We start from the raw sequence: 15,497 nt of genomic DNA on the forward strand, positions 1-15,497 counted from the left end.
TGATGCCTTTGAACCCTATTTTAGTGATTGAGGTCTTTGATGTGTGGGGCATTGATTTTGTGGGTCCATTTTCTATTTAGTTTGGTTATCTTTACATACTTGTCGATGTACACTATGTGTCTAAGTGGATTGAGGTGGTTCCGTGTAGAACGAATGACCACGGGGTCGTAGTCCAGTTTTTGAAAGAGAATATACTTACACATTTTGGTACGCCGCGAGCTATAATTAGTGATGGAGGTTCACACTTTTGTAATAGACTGTTTGCTCTTTTAATGAAACAATACGGTATTACCCATAAAGTAGCAACCCCATATCACCCTCAGACTAGCGGTTAGGTAGAGGTTTCCAATAGGGAAATAAAACGTATTATAGAGAAAACAGTTAATCCAAATAGGAAAGACTGGTCGTCGAGGCTTACTGATGCCTTATGGGCTTACCGTACTTCGTTTAAGACACTCATTGGAATGTCACCTTATCGTTTAGTGTTTGGCAAGGCATGTCACCTGCATGTTGAGTTAGAGCATCGAGCATATTGGGCTATTAAGAACTTAAACTTTTCACTTGACAAGGCAGGAGCTCAAAGAAAGCTCCAGCTCAATGAGTTGGACGAGATTCATAGAGATGCATACGATAGTGCTAAGGAGTATAAGAACAAAATGAAACTTGTGCATGATAGGAGTATTTTACGAAAGTCATTTTCTCCAGGTCAAAAAGTTCTTCTGTATGACACTCGTTTGCATCTACTCCACTTTTACCAAAAATGGAGTAGTTCACATTCTATGAAGAATAAGGTTTACACTATCAAAGTCTGACGATCAATAACATAGTGACATATAGGGTAAAAAGACTCAAGACTCCCATATTCAATCCAAACTGTAAGAACACTGTTGCAAAAATTTTAGAAGTTAAAATTAGGAAATACAGATGGATCATCATTTTTTATATTTTTTGAAGCATAAATTTTATTAAAGTACTAAAGCACTATTACACGAGGGTGCATAATATCCTGAGATTCACAAATTACATTTAGATTGATAACCCAAGAATCTGCAGTAACATGATATTGGAGCACAATGGCATTCTTCAGATCAGAGTTGCATGGGAGGTGGATGTTGGTGTTGAAGGTGTCGAAGGTCGAAAAGCCTTCAGTCAATACTTTCCACAAGAAAAACTGTATTTTTGATGGACACGGTAGTGTCCATGGGAACTCGGATGGAAGTAGAGGTGTCTGATGCAGTTGACTGAAGTTGTTAATCATGCCTTTGTATCTTGGTGCTGCGATAAACTTCCTGAATGATATACGTGTACTCCCTTGTTTTTCGGCTTGATCCATAGCTTCGATGAGTCTTTAGCTTTGACTGAGTCTTGGGGTAAAATCTAATCTCAGCCCTCGAAAGATTAGTGCTAACAGCGCTATTACTAATGTTACTAAATAAACTATCTAGACTACTACAATACCTAATTAGATTAAGATCTAGTTAGGTTTATAACTTATAAATATGATTAAAATACAACAGAATAATAAAGTAGGAAATACCATATAGTCCTAGTAATAATATATTAGAGAGAGTCTAGTCCAGTTGACTCAGTCATGTGTCTGGTTGGTCCTATTTGGGAAAATATATTATAGTTTGGTCCTAGAAATTATGGTTTGGTCCTGGGATGACGTCATGGATGATGTAAATGTCATCTTGTAGTGGCAGAAATACCCTTTTGGGACCATTACGTCATCCTAGGATATATATAGTCAATTATCAAGAGAGAAGATATTATTTTCATATTTATTTTCTCTCACCTCCATATTTTCAGATCTACTTTCTCTTTCTTTTCTTCTTCTTTTTTCTTCTTGACACAACAATGGCATCTCCACGAGCAAACAAATGATGAAGACGATGAAGTTAGTTGTTGACGGTGAATACGCTGTTGCTGCTAATGTTAAATACGTTTGTTGTTGCTCATGTTGCTGATGATGAAGACGATTTACGACGAACTCATGTGTGCTGCTGCTGTTGCGGTTCTTGATGATAAAGACGAGCTCATCTGCTGCTGTTGAAGATATATTTGTCGAAGATTCATCTGCTGCTGTGAAATCAGATCTGAAATAAGGTTCATTGTGAAGGATGTTTTTCTACTCGTTTTGAAGATCTTAATTTTTTATGTTGAAGATCTTGATTTTGATGCCGATCTTTGATTTTTTGATGTTTTTTTTGTTGGTGTTGAAGACGACGAAGATGATGATGCTACGGTTCATTCCATAAATGAACTCTGTTTTTTTTTAGGTTTTTATATGGAGTTTTTTTTAGGTTTTTATATGTAGTTCATTTCTGGAATGAACTTTGGTTTTTTTTTTAGGTTTTTGTATGAAGTTCATTTTTGGAATGAACACTGGTTTTTTAAAGTTTTTATATGGAGTTCATTTATGGAATGAACTCTGGTTTATATAGGTGATTTCTGAAAAAATAAGTAGAAATTAACAGGAGTTCATTTTGACGAATGAACTGCTACAAAAAATAAGTAAAAATTAACACGGAAGGGTACTTTTGTCCATTTAATGTTTTTAAATAATTATGGACCAAACAATAAAAGCGTTTTCCTAAAGGACTAAACTGACACGAGCCCACCTAAAAAAGGATCAAACCATATTTTCCCAATACAAAAGTTGCAAGGGAATTTTCTAATTGCGAGAGAAACCAAAACAAAACTAAAAGGACTGGACTATGGGCCCATGGAGAACTGCACTTCGGTTGTATTGTTTAGTCATGCGACACATTTGGGAATTTCCAAGGGATTGTCCTGGTTGGGATGTTGCTGAACTGATGCTGCTGCTGCATAGAGATGCTGTCGGCGATGAAACTGAGCTAAAGCTGTTGAAGGTACTGTGATGCTGGCGGATAATAATACAGCATAAACATGCCCAATTGTTACTTTCTGTATCATAGTTTGTCTGCCTTGAACCTGGAACGAGAGATGCTAATGATGCTGTAGAGCTAAGATGTCGAAAGCTTGAATTTGTTGACAATACCAGCCCCCATATGCTGCATGAAAACTAATATGAAGAGGCTAGCAATCATATCAGCTGAATTCGACAAGCCTTAGGAAAGAAGTCAAAAAATCTGAATGTTGTAATGCTGATGTAAGCTGGTGCGCTGCTGCTGCTGCTGAGATCATATGATACATAGAAACACACTCATTCGGCACCTTCAAAACATAGATGACGATTGCTTGAATATGTTGATATTACCAGTCCCATATGCTGCATGAATACCAATATGGAGAGGCTAGAGAACAAAACAGTCGATGTAGAAATCCGAAGGAAGAGGTCCAATACGTCTGAAAAGAGGTGGACGAGAAGCACCATTTTCCATTGCCGAGCACAAATTTTCTAGGATAATTCCAATCAATTTTCAGGATATAAAATAGCCACGAGATCAACACCTTCTTTGTACAAGAGATGATCTAAATCGGAACCCATGTCTTCATCATAACATGGCTTCAGATAACACAGACTCAAAAAAACTTTGGAATACTCGAACCAATACCAATACTGGATAAAAGATCAAACAAGGACTTAAGAACTAGACGACAAGTTCAAAAGAACTTACAAAGAAACCTTCACTAAATTTTTTAGGAATCATCAGGAAACCTTTACTAAACTTTTTAGGAATCATCAGGCACAGAAACCAGAGTACCCATCGATTATAACAAACAGGTTCACATAGGCAGAGATCCTAGAACCTACAACTAACCAACTACAGAAGATGGAGATGGGGTAGCTTAATGAACAGTTAATGGGAACGGCTAAGGCAAGATAAAGTAGGTGCAACAGGTACGGATAAAGTACCAATAGATAAATTTCTGGCCTAATAGGAATGATAGTGGTATAAGCAACAAAATATAGGACAAGGGATTGAGAGATGATGGAGATTCGCCTTGAGTTTGGTTGATAAATGTTCTAAAAACTCAAAATCCTAATCTGAACCCAATTCAGAGAAATGTATCATTATTCATTAAGGACAAAGTATAGGTATCTCAATCTTCAAACCAAATCTAGAACCAGACAAGAGCAAGCTAACAGCATAGCATAGATATGTCAATCTTCAAAAATCAGATCTACACCTAAACGAACGCAAGCTAGCAGCATTAAAAAGCATGGATACCTCCCTTAGAATTAGAAGAATCATTGTGAAGTATGTTGATAACATGCATAACGGCATCAGCAGACGAACCTATTCAACTTCAATTAATCAAGGAAGCACCAGATTTTGTAGATAACGATTCAATGAGATGGGAGCAGAAACGGAACTATATCTGAAAAACTACCGATAATAGATTGCATCTTGGACGAATGAGGGAGGAGATAACAGATTTCAATCTTGAGCATCAGCATTCAGCAATTGAAGAATCTTAAGCAGCATCGAAGAATCAAAACAGCCAGTAGAAATTGAAAATTATGAACAACATCACACAATACAGAATCCAACGAAAGAAAGAGGACAATCCCATAAAATAATACTGTATCACATAGAACTAAACATTGACAACCCTAGGTGAGTTTCTAGGGCTGGTAATCTGAGGTTAGCCGGTGTCAAAATGAGAATTCATGGCTTGTTTTAGGGTTTTCAGAGGAAAAAAAACTCGAAGAGGGAAGAGGAAACGTGGGAAAGCGTTTTTTTCGGTGTGGTTTATCTTTAAATGAAAGCATGGACAAAAAAACATGGACAAAAAAATGAAAGCATGGACAAAAAAATGAAAGCATGGACAAAAAATCCGAGTACCTCTCCAAACACCAATTCTCACTTCCTCGGTTGCAACATACTGATACAGCTTGATTAACCAATCAAAGATTTGAATGAACTTTACTCATTTATAATAACTTGTAGTAGTTGGAACTAAACAGGATGATGAAGCTTCATTGTAAGCCATGCCATGGGGTTTGCATGCATATTTGAGAACAACATAGTTCAAATGCAAGAGTGCTATGCACCTCAAATTGCACCCAGGCTAGATCCTTCAAAATTCAAAGAGATGCAATAGTTCTTCGTCAACCGGAGTATGTTACCGGAAAATCTCTTGAGAAATTTGAAACTGCCGATTTCGACCATGTGGCAGATAGTGAAACAATAAATAGAGCAATGTACCTGTATCAGTGATAGAAGTTTATGGTCAGGATAAACAACTGAAAATAATTATCTTAGAAGAAAAGCCAATAGCATGTGAGGATGAAAGAAAGGTGGATAAATGGAATTTAGGTATTGTACAGGTTCAAGTTTTGTTGACAGATCAGAACTGTACATTCATTTTAAACCAGTTGTCGTTCCATCATTGAACAAAATCCAGCAAGAGAACAACTTGAACGAGAAGAAAGAATACTGAGCCAAATTTGGACATTGTCTCAGCATTTACAGATTGTAAAGTTAAAAAAAGCTGCAAGCCAGGCCTCGTAATGGAATACAGTACCAGGAAAATAAATAAGACGAGAAGCTGCCAAATATTTATAAATAAGCCTTCTTTAAAAGTTCAATGGACGAATTGCTGCAAAGCACCTTTGTATAGAATCAGAAAAGGATCTAATAAGAGAAGAAAACAACAACACAGCTGGAAACTGACACAATGCTTACTCCAACTACCATGGTTGAGCACGCACGCAAGGAGTTCCATGGCAGACGTGTCTAAAGGGGTTAAAAGTCCATGTGAGAATGATGTTTCAAACTTCACTCTAATGTAGAAAGACTTAATTGTCGCAGCGGGACAAAACGAACAATGTCCACCAAGTATTTTGTACAATAATTATATTGCAGTAGAGTGTATGATTAATCTAAGAAACTGTACTTCCAGCATGAGTAAAAAATATCCATTGAATCTAAATGATGCTAGTACACCTCAATATGACATCGATATACACAGAACAAGCATAGAGTTATAAATATCTTATGCAATAAACGATGGTCAAGAGGAAGGTTGGTGAAAGATTATACAAAGAAAAAAAGTTTACGCAATAAAATACAAGCTACATATTGAAGCAGACAAACTTAAAAATCGCTCCCCATATGGACAGTCATTTCTGGATGCGTTGATCATTGTATGGAAAAGTACTTTTTGATGGAACGAAAAAGTTTATAGTCACTGCGAATGCATAGCGAACTACGGTGCAACATTCTAGTTTTCATGCAAGAGAAACAATTTGATCAAATGACTCGACACACTATCAGTTCTAAGAGCAAGCACTATGACATACTTTTTCCAACAAATGCTCCACGCATCCTGGAAAGCTGTAGGGAACATTTCCACGAGGACAATGACGGACGCAAGGTTGCCTTTTAATTCTTTTACGTTTAAGACACCTTTTCTAAATAATTGAGGATGAATGTCTGGTTAAGCAATTATCCTATATCTTGTCACAACATCCTTAAAAAAGTAACTGAACTTAAACATAAATCTCCATATCCGGACAGTCTTAGGCTAGATGTAATTGTTCCCTACAGTGTCGCGCTAATATTTTTCCATGAAAAACAACCATAGTGGTTGATTCCATGGAATAGACCTTAGATATGAAAGACTTCCAAATCATAGAGCTTGTTTTAAGTTCTATTCCGCCTATAACACCAAAACGCAACCCTATCTCTGAAAACAAGTGATAAGCCTTTGCATGTACTTCATTTCGAAACTCATGGTATATAATCCTTGCAACAGACTAACTAGCACAAATATTCGTCACCGCACATAATAACATATCCATCAAAATGTAGTGAGATTGTGCAAAAATAGGAAATGCATTGTGCTTCCTCATTTCATGCCATCAATTTTCTACTAATAAATTAAACATCATGTAGAATTCGTCTTATCGGTGAGACCTCGGTGCAACTTTTTATGGCCTTGAATCAAGTCACAAAAACAAAATTATCATACAAGAAAAGGTAGTATATTAGTCCAATTAAAGAAGTGTAGTATAGGTATAACCACTAATTTGATAAGAGCAGTTAAAAGGTATTCAAGCACCAATCAATTACGACCACCGCAATGGCGCAACCAGCCAACCACTACATACACCAAACACCATCTTCTTCTTTTTTATAACTCACGAGTACAAAAACATGAAAGGACCCACTAATCAAAGTCATAAAGTTAATTTTCTTTTTCTTGATGGAAATAGTTCTGACCAGACAACTTAACTTACCTTTAACCCACTCTTATCAGATATGTAGTTATCCCTATCATTAACAAGTTTAAAATCGAATAGGATGCTCATTATCATAAAGCAGGTCAATACCTAACTATCTGAATCCCTCCTTCAACATGTCTTTCTATTGAGCTTCTTCTGTTATTATCAGATAGTTACATTAGTTTTTTCTATTTTTCTTGTGTTTATCAATCTATTTGTTTTCTAGATATTAGTCATTTCACTGACCAAGAAGGAAACTTACGACTGAAATATGGTTCCAGTCCTATATATAAACGTGATACGAGATTCATTAATTAGTAGTCGAGGTCTGTCTTAGTAAGTGTATGCTTAGGGGAAATTTCTTCATGATTACAGAGAGTCATGAATCAAGATCTTCTTATTATGAATTCAACTTCGGGTGTTGACTTTTTTAACACTTACAAAAGCAACATACCTGTTCTTTGCAGACTACAGTCTCCATTTGACTTTTGCTACGGAATTGTCTTCAGAAAATTCAGAACCTATAGAATGGCCATAGATAGATAAATAATATGGAAACCCCAACAAGTTGCCGAGCTAAGTGTTAATGGAGTCTTGAACAGGATAATTTACCAGCATGTCTCTCAATTGACCCATCCTGAGCACCAAAGCCTCGCAAGTCAGAAATTGTAAAATCGTAAATTCACATTTTCAGCAGAACCTTCATTTATCACAAAAGAAACATATTTTGAATGTTAGTTTGAACTACAGTTGTATATTTCCAAACAATTTTTCAGCACACTACTTATAGTAGGTTATGAAAGAAAAGTACATATATTCACCATTGCAAATGTAGCAGTAACAAACTACGCTGCAGATTTTATAAGTTTTTGTGCATGAAAAACAATTTTAATCAATTGACTCAATTGTCAATATAGTATCACATGTTATAGCAAACACTACGAGCTAGTTTTTTGTTGATCGAAGGGGAAGATATTATTAGATACACTCTTTTCCCAGTAAAGTTCTGAGGATGCCTAGAACATTGTACGGAGCTTCCATCCAGATGGGATATAAGAACTGATAGCATTGTGACGACATTTGAACTTTAAAGAAAAAATGAAATTATCCCAGCTGCCCGGATTTTTCCTTGGAAGACCATAGATATAGAAAATTCTACGGCTGATATGTTGGGAAGAATTTTGTAAAAACAAATTCCTGCCACCCACATCCTTCCGGACATATCAGCAATAGAAGTCTTCCGAAGTGCAGACACTAGGACAATTCCGTGGAAAAATCCACACACGAATTGTTTGGATGCATTATTACCCTATATTCAGAAATTTACCTGTCACAAATCACAATATCATTAAATCTCTTTCCCATCTGGACAGTCCTTTCTGGATGTATTGTTCATGTGGAAGAAATTGTTAATCAATGTCCCAAATGCAGCTAATGTACTACACATCGACATTCTACTTGTCATGCACGAGAAACTATTTGATCAAATTACTTAATATACTATACTATCATTTCTAGGAACGAGCACTGAGCCATGGAACTCTTCCTTCCCAAGTTGTTTGATAGATGGAAAAGTTGCTTTAATTCCGGATACTGTTTTGAGATAAATGATGATGAATGTCTGGATAGGAAATTATCCTATATCCGTTCACAACATCATTAAAAGTAACTGAATTTAGATATAAACCCACATCCGGAGAGACTTTGGCTTGATGGAATTATTCCATACAAATGTCGCGTGAAGTGTATCTTCCATGGTGAAAAGACTATAGTAGCCGCTATTCAATGCAATAAACCTCAGATGTGAAAAGACTTTCATATCATAGTGCTTGCTCTAAGTTCTATTCTCCCAAAACTCAACCTTATCACTTAAAACGAAAAATAAGCCTTCTGCTTGTACTTGATTTAACTCATAGTATACAACCCTTCCAACTTACTTACTACCACAACTATTTGCTGCCATCCATCAAAATACAGGTGCAAAAATATGAAATGCGTTGTGCTTCTGTTAATATCATGAATTTTCTACTTCATAAATTAAAACATCAAGTAGAATTCCTATAATATGAGTTAAATCAAGTACAAGCAGAAGGCCTTGAATCAAATCAAAGGAAAAAAAAAAAAAAGCATACAAGTAATTAACACAAATTTCTAAGCAAAAAGTCTAAAAATAATTAGAAAAAAAAATCTCAATTCACCTTAAAATCGCTTCAATCTTGTGAAATTTGGAGTCTAGTATGTAATCTAATAGCACCCCACCATAAAAACGAGCAAAATAAGACAAACCCACAATTTATTTCAATAAAAGATCAAGATCCAATACCTGGGGTGGTTTGTGCTTTCACAACAGGAATAGTAAACGCATTTCTGAATCGATTTAAGCTCAAATTGAAGTGAGAAACTTGAGATTTTATGGATTTGAACGGATTCGATTGTGAATCAATAAGATGAAAAGTGTCTAGAAGAGAGTACAAGGAATGATTTTGAAGAAATTTTGAGATTGTCAATGTGTTTGTCGCCATTTTTAGGGAACAGGGAAGAAGACCAAGAGTTAAGCGTTTACTGTACGTGCCCTTTGCTAATTATATACCAACGAAAAAGAGTTTTTACTTACACTCTCGTTACACTGAACCAACCTAAAATCCGGCCGGCCGGTGTTTCAAAACTCCTCCCAACTTTTGAAAGAACGTTTAAACACATTCAAGAAACTGTTTACATAATATGCTCCTTCTATACAAAATCAAACACAAATACGAAGATACACCCAGCGCAACATAAACAACTCCAAAGAAATTTAATAGAACTAATTTGAAGATGATACTATCATTATTACGTATGATGTGCATCGACCAACAATTCCCACTCAAATTGCTTTCTTGCAGCATAATAAGTTCCTCCAAATTCATACAAACCCCAAACATCTGGATCAAATCTTGCATTTTCCTCTGCCAGAGTCAACTCCGCGACATTCACAGCGACAATAGGAAACGTTAATCCTCGGTAGAAACAGTTTGCTCGAACGTTAGTTGTATTATCTTCAGCAAATTCGGGCACCCACATAACCTCATTGAAGTTCAAATGATTATCCTCTGGAAATGTTTGAACATCAAGATCATAGTAAGAAACCCAGTTACTAGGAACAGCTGGCTGACCAGTAATCATCCATGGTACTTCATCATCGGACGATCCAACACCAACACAACCGCAACTTTTTTCAAGCTTCGCTGATAATTCCAAAATTTTCTTCTCGAGAGCTTGTTTATCATTTTTCTCCCGTTCGAGTTGCTCTTGTAGATCTGATATCTCTTTTGTTGCCATATCGATGTCTGCGGTCCACTTGTCTTCCCTGTTCTTGAGAGTGAAATTCATAGCTTCTTGTTCTAAAACTTGTTTCTTAAGAGTTTGTATTTCAGCCTTCTGTTGTTCTTGAATTTTGAACCACGCAGGTAAATATGCAGGCAACCTGTAGAAAGGCTTGTCTAGATCTGCACGAGTCAAGTAATAGTATTTGAAATTATAAGGTCGGTTTGCTTCCCAACCTTGACAGTTTATCATCCTATCTTTAATGTTTTCATGTTGAATCTTCAAATCCGAGAAAAACTCTGCGTAATCACTTTCTTTATTGCTTCCCAAACAGAGATGTTTCGGAAAATGGTAGAACTCGCGATCACTGATATGATCATCGCTGATTTCTGCACCCTTATTTAATTCTTTGTTAACCCAGCAAACCCTAAAATGTGGGAATTTATAGTATATAAACAACTGAGGATCTCTATACCAGGACATAGTTGAGCTTAAAGTTATCTTCAAATGTAATTGTTTGAATAACAAGAGACAGAGTTTCAGATGAAATTTGCAGATTAAACAAAGACGTTAACAACGTGGTGATGACTAAGAATTGCTGACGATCCCCGCTCAAAGTCAATAGAGAGCCATTAACCATGATAGGTAAGCGTTAGGCCACTTGCACGCGTTGCACGTCGTTTTTATTTATATTTTTGAAACGGTTAAAATAACGTTGAATCTATTGATCAAGTTTGAAAGTTGCCACTTGCACGTCATTTGTGTGCGACTAGCGACGTTGAATCTACTATTGAGCAAATGGAATGGGTCTTCTTAAACAAAAATTGGGTCAATTGTCGAGATATATTTTTAAAACATAGTTCTAATGGACGTGTAAAATTTAATATGGGTGAAATGGACACCAAGAAAATACCAAGAATGAAACTGGATTCATTCTGGCTTAAACTTAAAAAATAGCGAGAATAAAACTGGAAGCATCCTGATGTAAATTAAAAATAAAAATGGTTCTTCTTACATATCTTTTTCACCCAGAAATTATTGATTTTGGTATATTTAACCAATTTTGTGAAGACGAAATTAGCTTGTTGGATAACTTGAGCACCAAGGCATGTTATGAAGCTCTGGCAGGTAATTACGCTACATTTGCTCATTCATATCAAGGTTATTTTTAGAAACTTCTCACCATACTTCCTTCATATTAAGGTTAGATGGACAATGATGTTTGTGTGTTTTGCAACACGGAGAACTAAACTGCTGATCATCTTCTTATTCGTTGTGACCATATAATTTCTTTTTTTTTTTTGCCTCTTCCAGCCACCGTGATGCAACTGTTTGTTGCTTGAGAGTAGAATGTTCTTAGAGGTCGCTGCAAAGAAGTTTTGGTTGTGGATCACTGTGCCATCGCATGGAACATTTGGAGCGAACAGAATGGTACAGTAATTGGAACAAGACGCAAATCTGTGGAGGAACTGATTGTTCGTAATATGCAAACCTGTTTTTCTTGGTTTTCTGACAAGGAGACTTTCAAGTCTATAAATTCTAACCAAATCATGCATAATTGGGAGCTTGTAATAACGGAAAATGGGTTATTTGTCCAAATATTTTAAAAACATGGTTCAAATGGACGAGTAAAAATTAGTATGGTGAAATGGACACTAAAAAAATAGTAAGGATGAAACTGGATTCATCCTGACTTAAACTTAAAAGTATGAAACTGGATGCATCCTGATGTAAATTAAAAATAAGAAAAAGTATTTGAAAATCGATAGGATGAAACTGTTTACATCCTGGCTATTTTTACATTTTTGTCCATTTAAACAGTATCAAAATCTAAATGTCATTTTCACCCAGGAATTGTTAATTTTGGTCTTTTTAACCAATTTTGTGTTGTAATAATTCGCATGTAATGCTGCCCTTTTAGAAAAATTCATCTCCTCGGGATTACGACTTCTTCTTTTCTTTTGCTTTTTCTGCTTGACATGGTTTGCCATTACATAACACAAGCTAACAAAACCCATATAATATTACTGATGACTCTATATAGATAGTTACACATTTATTTGATTGTTTAGCTCATATGATAACGCCATCGGATGTTAACAACACGGTGATGAGTAAGCTTGTTGGCGATGCTACACCAAATTTTAATCGTACCTTTTAATGGTACAACTTAAAAAGAAACAGTCTGTTATTCGAATGTTATCCCATATGACTTGTCAAGTTGGCGATCAAGCTTCAACCCCTCGACCCTCCGATAAAAGGTGGATTATTCTAGGAAGACGTCATTTGAACCAGTATGCTAAGGCTAAAACGTAAAACAAACAACTCAAAGTTTCCAGGGAACTTGGAGAAGTTGTGAAGGGTTGATAGTAGATCGCGAGTTGGGTCAACAACCGGCCAAAAATATTAAACTGCAGCGTTTGTTTGTCGGAAAATCCTGGGATACTATTCGATCTTTCTGCTGCAGTTGAGTTAAACTTTGAAGTATCTAATTATGGTCACTTTGCAACTGATGTGAGTTAGACGGAGGAGTGTAAATTTTTGCACCCCCCACGTTGGAGTCCAAGTACCATTTTCATGAATTCGATCACCAGGTTGTATAATGTACTTGATGTTGGAAAACCGTTAATAAAAAATAATTTTTTAAAGTTTTAATAAAAAATTATAATTTATTGTTTTATTTTGTGAATGAAACTTTTTAGTCCCACATCGTAGAGTTTCCAATTTTTAGTAGTTTCAAGAAACTATATAAATCTTTTAATCCCACATCGGGGAGTTTTTCTTCTTAAGTTGTATTTGTCAATTATATAAACAAATTCACTATTTTTGTCAAATCTATGGGAAAGGAGTTGCTCTTTATTTTAGAGGGACCCCTAAGGGAAAATATTTTTTCTTAAGAGTTCGTGATTTTCCTTAACGGTTTTTTGGGAGTTCCCAAGCTCAAGTTGAGCATCTACTACATATGCTAGTAGTAGGTGTAGTAGGGTGTTTTATCCTGGAGATATCCGTCCTGTGAGGGCTATAGCATCACTCTTGAGTGTAGCCGGGCACTAATGTCTTAAGGGAAACGTGTTGAACACGTGACTCACTCTGTTTTTCCAAAGTTTTGCCTTGTTGCTGTTGTGGAGATATGAGAAGCTCGTTCGTTTCGTCAATCGATCACTTCCATTATAAAGGCTCAGTCCGTCGGAACCTGACTTGGGAGGTTTATAGTTTACCTCCAGAGAGTAAGACCATGAGATGTAAATGAGTCTTTAAGAGGAAAAATTAGGTATATGGAACTGTAGAAAAATATTAGGCTAAGTTGGTAGCTAAAGGCTATAAACTAAAAGAAGGTGTATATTTCCTTGATTCTTATTCACATGTGACGAGATTTAATTACATGGAGATGCTAATTGTTATTGTTGTCATAAACAAATTAGAGATACATCAGATGGATGTTAAGACAGCTTTTCTAAAATCGTGAATTAGATAAAGAAATTTACATAGACCAACCTGAGGACTTTGTAGTGAAAGGTTATGATGACAAAGTTTGTAATTTGAACAAAATTTTGTATGGTCTATAACATAAGCACGTAAACAGTGACACGGAAAATTGGATCATGTGATAATGTGTAGTGGATTTAAGTTAATGAATCTGACAAGTATATTTACAAGTAACTTGTTAAGGATGCCTGTGTGATTGTATGCTTGTATGTTGATGATATGCTTATACTTGATACAAACATAGATGTGATTAATACCACTAAAAACATGCGCTGAATGAGAACGTTGACTTGAAAGACTTAGGCACTGTTGATGTAATCTTAGGGGTGAGGATTAGAAAATAATCTAACATATGTAATCTTAGTCATTCTCATTATTTTGAATTTGTGCTTAAGAGATACAATCAGTGTGATTGTAAGCCTTCTTGTACTCCGTACGATTATTCTTGTAGACTCAAGAAAAAAGGGTAAGGGAGTATCTTAACTTGAATACTCAAGAGTTATAGGATGTCTGATGAATTTAATGAACTGTAAGAGTCCAGACATTTCCTATATTGTGAGTAAGTTAAGTAGATATAATTATAGTCCAGAGCAATAGCATTCAGATGCACTGAGTAGAGTATTATAGTACCTAAAATACTCTATTACCTTTTATTTGATTTATCAAAGGTATCTTGCTGTCCTTGAGGGACTTTGTGATGTAAACTGGATAGTTGACTCAGAGGAGTCTAAGCCTACGAGTGGATATGTTTCACTCTAGTATCAGGGTTTGTTTTTGGAAGATTTACAAAACAACATATATTGCTCAATTCATTATGGAATCTGAGAGTATTGAGTTAGATAAAGCACGAGAGGGGGGCGAGTGCCTAAGATGTTTTTTAGAAGACATTCCTCTCTGGCATAGGCCTGTGCCAGCTATATCTATACATTGTGTTAGCCAAGATATAATAGCTAAAGCTGAAAATAACTAATCTCAATCGGCGTTATTTCCATTGATTGGATAAAGTCCAAGGAGAATATCGCGCAATCTTTGACGAAAGGTTTATCCCAATAGATAGTTAGAAATGCATCGAGGGGGAAGGGCTTAAGCTCATAAATTAAACTTGCCATGAAGGATACTCAACCTTGCTGACTGGAGATCCCAAGATCAAGGTTTTGAATGAGACAACTAATTTGTGGTGGGTAAAGGTAAACACTATCAGAGAATTTTATTCTCTGTCCCTTCCCTATGGTGTAGACGTGATAGTGTGACTGCATGTGAAGGATGACTTTTAAGAAGTCTTAATGAGTTCTATAGTTTCAATTTAAGATTGAAGTGGGGTGTAGCAATAACACTCTTTATGGAAACTCACCTATCTGAATGAGGAAGTGGGCCGCTTCCTATGAGAATATGAGCTTTGATTCTCTAGAGCATTCTGAGAAACAGGATATGTCCAGGGCCAAATTGGACAAAACGACACGAGCTTGGCAGCAATTTTGGATATATCACCCGTGGTTGTTATCGCGAATTACATCAAATGCTAGTAGTTCAAGACATAGTTCACCGTCTT

The 15,497-nt window shown here is 36.0% G+C and overlaps 1 protein-coding gene across 4 annotated transcripts; it reads right to left on the reverse strand.

The window, feature by feature from the left end:
* Positions 1-2,547: 2,547 nt before the first annotated feature.
* Positions 2,548-11,041, reverse strand: LOC113326058. 4 transcript variants are annotated; one of them, XM_026573864.1, is made up of 5 exons: positions 9,483-11,041; positions 7,772-7,859; positions 7,614-7,680; positions 4,776-5,138; positions 2,548-3,382 (listed from the first exon to the last, which is right to left on the reverse strand). In XM_026573864.1, exon 1 carries the CDS (start codon positions 10,943-10,945, stop codon positions 9,989-9,991), a length of 957 nt encoding a protein of 318 aa, XP_026429649.1. In that variant the 5' UTR covers positions 10,946-11,041; the 3' UTR covers positions 2,548-3,382; positions 4,776-5,138; positions 7,614-7,680; positions 7,772-7,859; positions 9,483-9,988. The 4 variants fall into 4 exon arrangements, with proteins under 4 accessions (XP_026429649.1, XP_026429651.1, XP_026429650.1 ...); XM_026573866.1 differs by having other exon boundaries at positions 2,548-5,138; positions 7,772-7,796; XM_026573865.1 differs by having other exon boundaries at positions 2,548-5,008.
* Between the last annotated feature and the right edge of the window lie 4,456 nt (positions 11,042-15,497).

This window comes from Papaver somniferum, unplaced genomic scaffold (assembly GCF_003573695.1).
Source record: "Papaver somniferum cultivar HN1 unplaced genomic scaffold, ASM357369v1 unplaced-scaffold_10, whole genome shotgun sequence".
NCBI lineage: Eukaryota > Viridiplantae > Streptophyta > Magnoliopsida > Ranunculales > Papaveraceae > Papaver > Papaver somniferum.

Coding starts and splice junctions, on each gene's coding strand:
- LOC113326058 (XM_026573866.1), bottom strand. CDS start 10,945: ATGTCCTGGTATAGAGATCCTCAGTTGTTTATATACTATAAATTCCCA.